At 46.7% G+C, this 12,551-nt stretch overlaps 1 protein-coding gene across 1 annotated transcript in view; it reads left to right on the plus strand.

Moving 5' to 3' along the window:
• The window catches only part of adkb (adenosine kinase b), a gene marked incomplete at its 5' end in the record, with an annotated part of 290,034 nt that overhangs the window by 115,626 nt on the left and 161,857 nt on the right, over positions 1-12,551 (plus strand). The window contains 2 exon segments of the mRNA NM_001165301.1: positions 8,224-8,396; positions 10,405-10,513. Of these exon segments, the coding sequence (NP_001158773.1) occupies positions 8,224-8,396; positions 10,405-10,513 (282 nt within the window).

The raw sequence follows: 12,551 nt of genomic DNA on the forward strand, positions 1-12,551 counted from the left end.
AACCTGGTAACATCACTTACAGTAAAAGATGCAGTGTGGTCTGCTAAGAGATGAGCCTGATATCCATGTCCATGCTAAGAAAAACTATTGTGTAATTGTATAGATTTTTGAAATGTGACGTTCATATAGAAAATGATGTTATGCTGTCTGTGTTCATTAGAACAAGAAAAAGTGTGAGTGATTTGACTGCAAACAACTTCATGTTGGAGAGGAGCGCTTATCCATGTCTTTGACTGATAATCAGCTCGTTATAGTGTTGATCATTTTCATCTCTCGCTCTCTCTCAATCTCTCGCTCCCTCTTCATCACTCTCTCTCGCTCTCTCTCAATCTCCCTCTCCCTCTTCATCACTCTCTGTCTCGCTCTCTCTCTCACTCCCTCTCCCTCGCTCTCTCTCGCTCCCTCTCCCTCTCTCCATCTTTCTCTCGTGCTCTTTCTTCATCTCGCTCTCTTTATCTCTCTACCTCCCTCTATCATAGCAACAGAGACTGTTAATGGCTTTGGCAGCAAGCCCTGATAATCAGCTTGTTATCACGTTGATCATTTACAGCTCTCCTTCTCTCAACCTCTTTTCCATAGCAACAGAGACTGTTAATGGCTTTGGCAGGGAGCCATGGTGGCGACTGGCGAGTAGAGGAGAGTAACGGTGTCAAGACAGGCAACACTACTTAGGCCTGTAGCTATAGAGCTATATAGTATTTAATACTTCCCTCCACTCCAGGTCCCAGTCCCCACCCCACTTATCAGAAGTGAAAAAAACAACAACATATGCAACCCCTGAGCGAGCGGCGCGAAGGAAGCGGTGCCCTAGCCCCCAACATGGCTAACTGTGCATGAAATTGGACTGATAGCAGTTATTGACCAGAGGCTCAGCCCCCAAGAGGAAGAGGGGGGAAGCGGCCGGCTGTGTGTTACCCGATTGACTGAAAACTCCTCGGCCGGTTGGCTTTGATGGCTGGCACTTTAAGGAAAGAGTGATTTAATGGAATCTGCCAGACCTCATCAATGTAAGGGCTTCTTGACGGGCCCCCTTCACTCTACCTCGACCCCCGCGTCTCTGGTTTATAACGCATCAGTGACAGGGGACAGATGTTGTTTTATATAAACCAACCAGGATATTGTTTCACCTCTGACTGGACTCTTAAGGACAGAGCTGTGTGTGTGCGTGCGTGCGTGCGTGTGTGTGTGTATGTGTAGTTGTGTATGAGGGAGAGTGTGTGTGTGTGTGTGTGTGTGTGTGTGTGTGTGTGTGTGTGTGTGTGTGTGTGTGTGTGTGTGTGTGTGTGTGTGTGTGTGTGTGTGTGTGTGTGTGTGTGTGTGAGAACAGCCTGTCCTGTTCCCTGACCACCCTGGAGCCAGAGCTGAGCCACTTCACTGAGGAGGCTATTTTAGTCCTCTATAAATAGCCTATTGAATTTAGCCAGCTTGATAAGCCTATAATTAATGTGGCCGTCATTAGGTACGGACATGTTCATCTGTAGAGGACCCTGCTGCTGAGGGGAGTGTGTGTGTGTGTGTGCGTGCAAGGAGTCTTCACTGCCCTTGTTATAAAGGGTGAACTCAAGTGAACTGGACTGCTGTGATAACTGTTATAGAGGGCTTACTGGCTGGGGCTGGATACCAGACATATTGCCCTCTGTTTTTGTTGGGGGTGCAAAGGCCTTTTGTTGTGGAGCTGTAGGATACAACACAGCCTCATCTATCAAACCCAAAGCCCTGTTGTGATGCACGGAGACGGAGTCCTCAGCGGATCTCACTTCTATTGCATTGGAATTGCATCATTAATAGTGCAGAGATTATTCTCCAGAGCGACTCACAAGAAACTCCATTGACCCCTAGGGGAGGACTAGAAACCAGACACAGTCTGCCTCCCAAATAGCACACTATTCCAGGGCCCATGGTCAAAAGTAGTGCACTTTATGGAGAATAGGGTGCAATTTGGGAGGCAGACAATGTTTTTACAGTAGGAATATCTAATAGGAGGGCCGTTTAGCAGTTAATCAATATACAGCAGGGAGCAGGAGAAAGACAGAGGGGGGAGGGAGAGAGAGCGAGAGGGGGGAGAGCGAGAGCGAGAGGGAGAGGGAGCGGTAAAGTGACCGAGTGAGATGAGGGGAACGAGAAGGAGCGAGAGGGAGAAAGTAATAGCTGCTAGTGTTAATGACAAGCAGTCAGTCTGAAGCGGCTCAACTCCCAAACACTGGTGCTACTCTCCTCTCTGTCTCCTCGTCTCATCTGGCCTGCGTAATTGCCCTCCTGGAACCTGCCATGCGGAGCGACTGCTATCTGCCTCTTCTTCTTCTCTCTCTCTCTCTCTCCCCTCCTAGTGAAGACTGGCAGCTGTTGGATGTTGAGGGGAGAGGGGCTCACAGGTCAACTCCCAAAGTGGGGCTCCGCGCATCCACAAGATGTCATAATTAATATCTATCTGGGGGGCCCCTGTGCTCTGAGAAGGCGGAGGGAGGATAGGGTGGGTTGTGGATAAATGGAAGCCAAACAGTAAAATACACCAGACTTCTTATTCACACTATTCCCTATATAGTGCAGTATTTTTAACCAGAACCTTATGGGCCCTTGTAAAAAGTAATACATTATATAGGGGATAGGGTACCATTTGGGACGCATTCTCATTTCTTTACTCTAGTATTTGCATGGTGTTCTCCTGCCGCGTGTGTCCGTACCTAGAGATATTCCACAGTGGTATACCAGGGGAACTTATTCATCTTTGGGGACCGACCAGTGTTTTTCCTAGTTAAGCAAATATACATTAGCCACACAGTGTGAGATACAGACTCCCTCCCAGCACCTTGAGAACAAGCTGTTATTTCTTTCTGTGCTCTCTCTCTCTCGCTCTCTCTCTCTCTCTCTCTCTCTCTCTCGCTCTCTCTCTCTCTCTCTTTCTCTCGCTCTCTGTGCTTTCTTTCTGCTTTTGCTCCCTCTCCCCTCTCTCGTTCCCCCTCTATTTATCTGACTCTCTCTCCCCCCTCTATCATACCTCCCTATCTTTCTCTTGCTCTCTCTCTGACCCTCCCCCTCTCTCTCTCTCTCTCTCTCTCTCTCTCTCATCCCTTTCTCTCTCTCTCATCCCTTTCTCTCTCTCTAACATGATGCCTGGGGCCAGATCCCTCTCTCACTCTGTCTCTCTCTCCCTCTCTCATCTCTCATCCCACTCTCCCCCCTCCCTCTTTCTCTCTCATCTCTTCTCTCTCTCTCTCTCTAACATGACGCCTGGGGCCAGTTCTCTCTCTGTCTCATCTGCTGCTTAATTTCACTGGCGCGGCCCTCGTAATGAAGCGCCTTGATGTACATTTGCCAATTTCTGCCTGTGCCACTGCAGTATAATTGGGATGTGACTGAGCATGAATACCCGGCGCAGGGTTGGTTGACCTCCACACGACCCTACAGATAATGCTTTGGTCATAATAGAAGTATTATCTCCCCTAATCTGGGAATGGATAGGGGTTGTCTGCAGGGTTCCAGGGATGGAGATGGAGGCTGTGTCCCAAATGGCAGCCTATTGCCTATATAGTGCATTGGCTCTGGTCAAAAGTAGGGAACTATTTAGGGAATAGGGTGCCATTACAGACACAGTTTTGAAGATTAATTGGTCTAAACTCCCTACAGTACTCCTAGGCAGGGCTAAAATAATATAGCATTTTTTTCCCCACATGCTTGTACTGACAACGATATATACATATTTATTAGGGATGGGCACCTTTATCCAGATATCCGAACGGATGTTAGTATTCAATTACTTGAGTGAATGTTAATTTCTGGAGATATATTTTTGGGGGGCTTATTTTGAAAAAGCATTGTTATATACATAAGCAATAAGGTCCGAGGGGGTGTGGTATATGGCCAATATAGAACGACGCAACGCAGAGTGCCTGGATACAGCCTTTAGCCGTGGTATTTTGGCCATATATCACAAACCCCCGAGGTGCCTTATTGCTATTATAAACTGGTTACCAACGTAATTAGAGAAGTACAAATAAATGTTTCGTCATACCTGTGGTATACAGTCTGATTTATACCACGGCTGTCAGCCAATCAGCTTTCAGGGCACGAACCACCCAGTTTATAAATATTATTAGATTATCCTTGTGACATCACACACATGGATATGCCATGACATTTGAAATACTTAATGTAATAAAACAACACACTTTTGAAAATGTGTTTTATAACGTGCGTTAAGCTCCTGCTGCGCATTTAGTCTTCCAGTCCAGTCTGCCCTGACATCGGTATGCTATTTTCCCCACTTCAAATGGCAATTACAGGCACGCACTTATAACAGAGTTTCCACAAGATCCGACACAGATAAATGCAAAACACTCACCAGAAAACTGTTTTTGTAACAGAATCAACCCTTTTCACCCGCCACCTCCACCCACCCCAGCTAACTCTGCCACCACTGCTGAAAATAATCCTAGGGGAAACACTGTTCATCATCCATCCTCAGAGGGGCGGTAGGGGCCCCTGAATGGCCCTTCTCTATTCCCACCTGAGGCCTGCAAATGAAGGGGCCTCCTGTGCTCCACACACACACAGCTCTGCTCGCTGTAATAGCTGTGTCCCAAATGGCACCATATTCCCTATATAGTCCATTACTTTTGGTCAGAGCCCTATAGGTTTAAAATAGTGCACTATATATGCAAATAGTGTGCCATTTGTGACTGTGACATTGTTTCCAGCCTGCAGCACCTGACTGGCTGGCTGACCTTGGTTTGAGAGCTCATCACGGCAACATTGGGAAAATCAGATTGGACTTGACGTGTACCCCAGCCACTGACCTTGATAAGTGTGTGAGGTGCCTGCAGCAGGAGGTCTTGGGCGAATAAGTGTGTGTTTGTGGTTCTTTTTGTCTATCTGCCTGTCTCGATGTGTGTGTGTCGCTGTGTGCGTCACTCTGTATGCGTGTGCATATGTTTGCATGTATATGCGTGCTTATGCCTGCGTGGGTTTGTCTTCGTGAGTAAGGAGGCTGAGGGGAATGAAGCATGAGTCAAGCCAACACATGGCAGGGACATGGCTCGACACATGGCAGGAACATGGCTCGACACATGGCAGGGACATGGCTCGACACATGGCAGGGACATGGCTCGACACATGGCAGGGACATGGCTCGACACATGGCAGGGACATGGCTCGACACATGGCAGGAACCGTCATCTCTAATTACTGTTAATTTTGCGTCTCCCAAATAGAATCCATTAAACCCCAAACATACCGAAGCCACTCGGTCTAAAAGCACACCTGAACCGTGCTTCTATGGTATTTTCTCCACACTGTTTATTTCTGGTTACTTACCAGAGAGAGAAGGATATGGAGAGAGCGAAATGGCAGGAAATCAAGGGAGAGGAAAAGAGCGAGAGGGAGGGAGTGAGAGGAGAGAAAAATAGCGAGTGTGATCGAAAGAGGTAGAGAGATTGAGCATGACAGAAATGGCAGGAGAGATAGAGAAGAATCGCAGGAAGGAGAGCGACAGAAAGAGTATCTGAGGATGAAAATGCATTTTTCTTTCTTTCCCACTGAGATGCTATTTGGTTGTGTGAAATGATTAATTTCACACGTATACAGGTCATCCCTGGAAGCAGCAACATCTCATTCACTAGGGGCCCCAGTCAGCAACAAAACAGAACACGAGCCGTCTAGATGGAAATTGAGCAAACATCGCACACACTCACAGTATACACACACAGACGGTACACACACAAATTAGAGACACACACACACACCAGTACGTCAATAAATCTTTGGAGGTTAAACCTGAGAGTAGGAGAATGTGAGCAGCTCCTCTCATCACCAAGGTAAAAGTCACCCAGTACATTAGGCCTGTCAGTACCAGGAAGTAACAGCGGAGCTCCTAACCAATCAGGTGTCCCTGTTAGACAGGTACTCTCTCTCAAACAGACTACCTATGTTTGCAGAAGTAGGATGGCGATGGAACCTTGAAATATGGGGTTTGTGTAAATAAGGATGTGGGACTGTTTTTAGCTCAGTGTGTGTGTGTGTGTTGTGTGTGTGACTAGAGTGTGGAGGAGAGCCTGGGACAGAATAGAGTCTCTGTGTAGAGTGGGACAGTTCTTGGTTTGTTTAATTCTGTTACTAGCCTGCTGCACATTAAATAAAGCTATATCTTTCCATGAAGCTATGAATGCCATCAACAAACAAATTTTACTCAGACACTTCCTTCTCTATTTCTTTAACCCTGTTTAACATATCTCCCTGTCTTTACATATTTGATGGTATTAAACACCTGTAATATACTATGCAAGAGAGAAGACAATGAGGGGCTATGCACAATGTGCAAGGTGCCCAGGATGATGACAATAATAATAAATACCATTCATACTTATGTAATGAAGTTCAGTTTTTTATTTTCTAATACTTTTCAAAAAATTCTAAAAACCTGTTTTCGCTTTGGCATTACGGGGTATTGTGTGTAGATTGATGCGAAAAAAAAACAACATATTAAATGCATTTTAGAATAAGGCTAACTAACAATGTGGGAAAGGTGAAGGGGTCTGAATACTTTCCGAATGCACTGTATGGAAATGTTTTAAGCAGAACATACCATGGAGCTTTTTGCTATATAATTTAGAATTTTATGACCCCTTGATGTATCCAAAAATATTTTGGGCCCTACTGCTATTAGCCCATATAAACGCATTGAATAACAGATTCATTACATGGAACAACAGTCCCAAAAAATCTAAAGGAAGTTTGTTCTGATGTGTCTGTCCTATATCTGAGAGATATAGTACAAGAAAGATCAGGATTTTTATATATATATTTTTTTACCCCTTATTTTTGGCACTAAAAAGTCTCCATATATAGTTCCATTCATTTTCTCAACTGGTACCGGGGGACCTTCAGATGAGTCTAGAGCAAAACAACCGACATATAAATGTTCGTGAGAGTCTCACCTTTCCACCGTGTGTAGCCCAAACTGTTCGGACACTACAGACGATTTTGTGAGAAGAACGGTTTTCGGGAAGTCTCTTGGTCTGACAAAGACCGCTCTGTCACCTTTCACCGCAGATGCTGAAGTGCGACATAGGCGAATGCAGTGGATTGAGACGCATCCAAAAGAACAGATCTCTAGCTTAAACTGACATATTTTTATGGAGATGTTTGTATTATGCTAGTTAGATTTTCACGGTGACACAGACATCAACCTTATTAAGGAGATGATTTTATCCAAAGCGACTTAGTCATGCGTGCATACATTTGTTGTATGGGTGGCCCCAGCGGGAATTGAACCCACAACCCTTGGGGTTCTAAGTGCTATGTTCTACCACTGAGCAACACAGGTCAGTATACCTAATCTACTAACGTGTTCTCTCCTCTCTCCTCTGTAGTGGATAATGTACTGACCGGTTCTCTCCTGTCTCCTCTGTAGTGGATAATGTACTGACCGGTTCTCTCCTGTCTCGTCTGTAGTGGATAATGTACTGACCGGTTCTCTCCTGTCTCCTCTGTAGTGGATAATGTACAGACCGGTTCTCTCCTGGCTCTTCTGTAGTGGATAATGTACTGACCGGTTCTCTCCTGTCTTGTCTGTAGTGGATAATGTACTGACCGGTTCTCTCCTGTCTCGTCTGTAGTGGATAATGTACTGACCGGTTCTCTCCTGGCTCTTTTGTAGTGGATAATGTACTGACCGGTTCTCTCCTGTCTCCTCTGTAGTGGATAATGTACAGACCAGTTCTCTCCTGGCTCTTCTGTAGTGGATAATGTACAGACCGGTTCTCTCCTGGCTCTTCTGTAGTGGATAATGTACAGACCGGTTCTCTCCTGGCTCTTCTGTAGTGGATAATGTACTGACCGGTTCTCTCCTGTCTCCTCTGTAGTGGATAATGTACTGACCGGTTCTCTCCTGGCTCTTCTGTAGTGGATAATGTACTAACCGGTTCTCTCCTGTCTCGTCTGTAGTGGATAATGTACTGACCGGTTCTCTCCTGTCTCGTCTGTAGTGGATAATGTACTGACCGGTTCTCTCCTGTCTCGTCTGTAGTGGATAATGTACTGACCGGTTCTCTCCTGTCTCGTCTGTAGTGGATAATGTACTGACCGGTTCTCTCCTGTCTCGTCTGTAGTGGATAATGTACTGACCGGTTCTCTCCTGTCTCGTCTGTAGTGGATAATGTACTGACCGGTTCTCTCCTGTCTCGTCTGTAGTGGATAACGTACTGACAGTTCCTTTCCTTTCTCCTCTAGTGGATGATCCAGACGCCTCACAAGGTGGCCACGTTCTTCGGCTGCATCGGGACGGACCACTTTGGAGAGATCCTGAAACAGAAGGCTGAGGAAGCCCATGTTGACGCTCGCTACTACCAACAGACCCAGGAGCCAACCGGAACCTGCGCTGCCTGCATCACCGGGGACAACAGGTCAGGCCTCGTCCAATCAGCTCTAAGCTAAGCAACACCGGTTGCGTCCCAATAATCTCCTTCTCCTGAAGTGTGCCCATGTTCACTTCCCGTCATGGATTTGACTGGTATGGAAACTCCCTCCCTCTAGCCAATGCCTCCACCAATCCAATGCTTTTAAATTAAGTGGGGAGAAGTGCACACTTCAGGAGGAAGGAGCGAGAACCTGGTGTAAGTCCCAATTATCTGTCCCCCAAGAGTAATTTCGGTTCATTTCAAGTTTATAGAGTCGTTAAATGGTGACGGCTCGTCATACGTAAATGCTAGTCGGTCATCTTTCATCAAAGGAAAGCACTTACTGTACATTCCTTCCACTTTAGTGGAATCTTGCAGCCTCAGTGACTCGTCTTGTCACCCATCTACAGTACAGGCTCAGTCTGACACAGAGGGTGCAGCCCAAATGGCACCCTCTTCCTTACATAGTGCACTACTTCTGACCACAACCCCTCTTGGCCCTGTTCAAAAGTACTGCACTATATAGGGAGTAGGGTGCCATTTGGGACGCAAAACAAGAGGGTAGATGCAACACTAGGGCGGCAGGTAGCCTAGCGCTTAGACCGTTGGGCCAGTAACCGAAAGGTCGCTAGTTTGAATCCACGAGCCGGTTGCTCAAGGGTCGCCTTTGATAATGGCTGACCATGGAAAAACATTTTTACACCTGCATATAATACGCACTTGTACATGTGTGAAACAGGACAAATATAAGCAAATTATATTAGATGTATTTGGATCGCTCTCCTCACCTGTCAGACACCTTGTGTGTGTGTCAGTCAGACACCTCCTGTCTGTCAGTAGTATTGATCCTCAGACTGTCAACCGCTTCTCACGCTGCTGTCATCATCAACACGTCTCACACACACAGCAGAGGACACACACATGCACACACACAGGGCCAGGTGTGGATCAATAAGTCCTCAGTAAAGACTCAGTCTGTCTGGCCTTTCATCTCCCGCTACTGGAGGTGTCACTCACCGTGTATTGTGTGTGTGTGTGTGTGTGTGTGTGTGTGTGTGTGTGTGTGTGTGTGTTTGTTAGTCTCTAGCGGCTGGCCTGCCCTGTCGGCCTGGCAGACAGTCCCAGTGAACGAGCTCTCTTAGTGGGGCTTGTTTGATGTGGGCTCTGACACCTGAAAAGGTCAGTCTGTGTGCTTCAGGAGAGGAGCCCTGTAATATGTCTTCCAGGTGTTTAACAGACAGCTCAGGAGGCCAGGTTAAAGGTCACGGCAGGGCTGGGTTATGAGGAAGATTCCAGCCAGTCAGTGTGTAATAACCTCTGCTTTGATTAGGCTTGCCAATCTCGCTCTTCAGAAGCTGCATCATATGGTCTTTTCCTCTAACACACACACCTCTGTAGCTCCCTTGTCCTCCACGGCTCAATGCAACGCCAGGATAGTGAGTTTGATTCCCAGGACAACCCATACATAAAAATGCCTCTGTCTCAGTATCACCTCCAGTATCTCACATCCTCTCACACGTCACATCATGAGGTGAAGACTGTGGTTGCATCTGAAATGGCAACCTATTTATTTCCCTACATAGTGTACTACTTTTGACCTTATGGGCCCTTGTCCCTATATAGTGCACTACTTTTATCCAGAGCCCTATGGCCAGGTCAGACTGTCTCTGGGATAACCAATTTAAGTTTTTGATAACAAAAACTTTATTTATTTCACCTTGCACCTAACGTTCTACTCTACGCATTATCATCCTTTTACATCATGGTGGAAAGTGTCTGGGCTACGTCCCAAATGGCACCCTATTCCCTATATAGTGCATAACATTTGACCAGCTTTCGTCAAACAGTGCACTATATAGGGAGAAATTTAAGTCGCAGCCTGGGTCTGATGCTGGTGTTTTGGGGATATTTTTGGAGTTGGGAATGAAGATGGATGATTGGCGAGCGGGCCGTGTGATTTATGGGCTGTGTCTGTGCAGGTCCCTTTTGTGATTTATGGGCTGTGTCTGTGCAGGTCCTTGGTTGCTAACCTGGCAGCAGCAAACTGCTACAACAAGGAGAAACACCTGGATCTGGATGGCAACTGGGAGCTGGTTGAGAAAGCCAAGGTCTATTATATAGCGGTAAGTGACAAAAAAGTGATTAAAATCACTCTCTACATTCAAATGACTCTAGTCTCCACATTCAACGCGCACGCATGAGCGCACACATCACATTTTAGTCATTTAGCAGACGCTCTTATACAGAGCGACTTACAGTTGCGCTCTTAAGATAGCTAGGTGGGACAACCCCATATGTCATAGTAAATACATTTTTCCTCAAAGCTATCAGCAAAGTCAGTGCTAGTAAGGGGACAAAAATAATAATTGAAGATACTCTTTGAAGAGGTAGGGTAGGTTCGGTTGACCTAGCTGCAGGGGAAGCTGGTTCCACCATTTGGGTGCCAGGACAGAGAAGAGCTTGGGCTGGGCTGAGAGGGGGGTTGGGTTGGGGTTTGAGCTTAGCCTGAAAGTAGGAAGGGCAGTTCCTCTTGCTGCTCCGTAGGCAAGTACCATGGTCTTGCAGTGGATACGAGCTTCAACTGGAAGCCAGTGGAGTGTGGGGAGGAGCTGGGTGACATGGGAAGGTTGAACACCAGACGGGCTGCAGTGTTTTGGATGAGTTGCTGGGGTTTGATGGCACAAGCTGGGTGCCCAGCCAACAGCGAGATCAAGTTTCAATGTCATATGCACAAGTACAGTGAAATTCCTTTCTTGCAAGCTCTGAACCCAACAATGCAATAATCAATAACAATGTAATACTAAAAATAACAAGGTAGAACAAAAACACATGAGATAAAATAAATAATTACATATTAAAGTAAGTAAGTATATTATATACAGGGTCAGTTCCAGTACCATATTTACAATGCAAGAGTAATTTTAAATGGAGTTGCAGTAGTCCAGACGGGAGATGACAAATGCCTGGATTTGGACCTATGTTGCGTCCTGTGTGAGGTAGAGTCATACTCTATGGATGTTGTAGAGCATGAACCTGTAGGAGAAAGTCCCTGCTTTGATGTTTGCCAAGAACGACAGGGTGTTTATTGTCCTGGGTCACGCCAAGGTTCTTTGCACTCTGGGAGTGCCCCACCATGGATTTGTCAACTGAGAGGCCATCCCCGGGAGGAAGAGCAGCTCTGTCTTGTCGTGGTTGAGCTTGAGGTGGTGGGCTGACATCCAAGCTGAGATATCTGCCAGACACAGAGATGCATGCCACCACCTGGGTGTCAGAAGGGAACAGTACGAGAACAGTAGTTGAGTATCATCTGCATAGCAATGATAGGAGCGACCATGTGAGGATATGACGGAACTGGGTGACTTGGTGTATAGAGAGAAGAGGAGAGGGCCTAGAACCGAGCCCTGGGGGACATCAGTAGTGAGAGTATGTGGCGCAGACACAGATCCTCTCCAATTCATCTGGTAGGAGCGGCCTGCCAGGTAGGATGCAATCCAAGCGTGTGCAGAGCCTGAGGTACCCGGCCCTTAGAGGGTGGAGAGGAGGATCTGATGGTTCACTGTGTTGAAGGCAATGGATATATCTAGGAGAATGAGAACAGAGGAGAGGGAGTCCGCTTTGGAAGTGCGGAGAGCCTCCATGACACAGAGAAGAGCAGTCTTGGTTGAGTGACCCATCTTGAAGCCTGACTGGTTAGGTCAAGAAGATTGTTCTGAGGAAGATGGCGAGAGAGTTGGTCAGAGACAGCACGTTTAAGTGTTTTGGAAAGAAACGAAAAATGGGATACGAATCTATAGTTCTTGATGTCTGAGGTGTCGAGTGTTGGTTTCTCAAGGAGGGGAGCAACTCTGGGCATTTTGAAGTCAGAGGGGATGCAGCCAATGGTCAGGGATGACCAGATGCTCTTGGACTATGAGTGAAAACAGTCAAGTAAAGAGAGAGCAGCTGGGGTAGCAGTGTTCTCTGGCGTGATACATGTCTCTTAGGGACTGAAGGGCAGCATAGGTTGAGATGAACTCTGCGTTGGTGACCGCAGATCTGCAGTTCCAAACACTGCCGGAGACCAGGAATCCATATGGGTTTTGTGCGCAGGGTACACTATATTAGAAGGGTTGCAGCCAAGGGGTGGGGAGCGAACAGGTATAGAAAACACACATATAGTTG

The sequence above is a fragment of the Salmo salar genome, chromosome ssa01 (assembly GCF_905237065.1).
Source record: "Salmo salar chromosome ssa01, Ssal_v3.1, whole genome shotgun sequence".
Classification (NCBI taxonomy): Eukaryota; Metazoa; Chordata; class Actinopteri; order Salmoniformes; family Salmonidae; genus Salmo; species Salmo salar.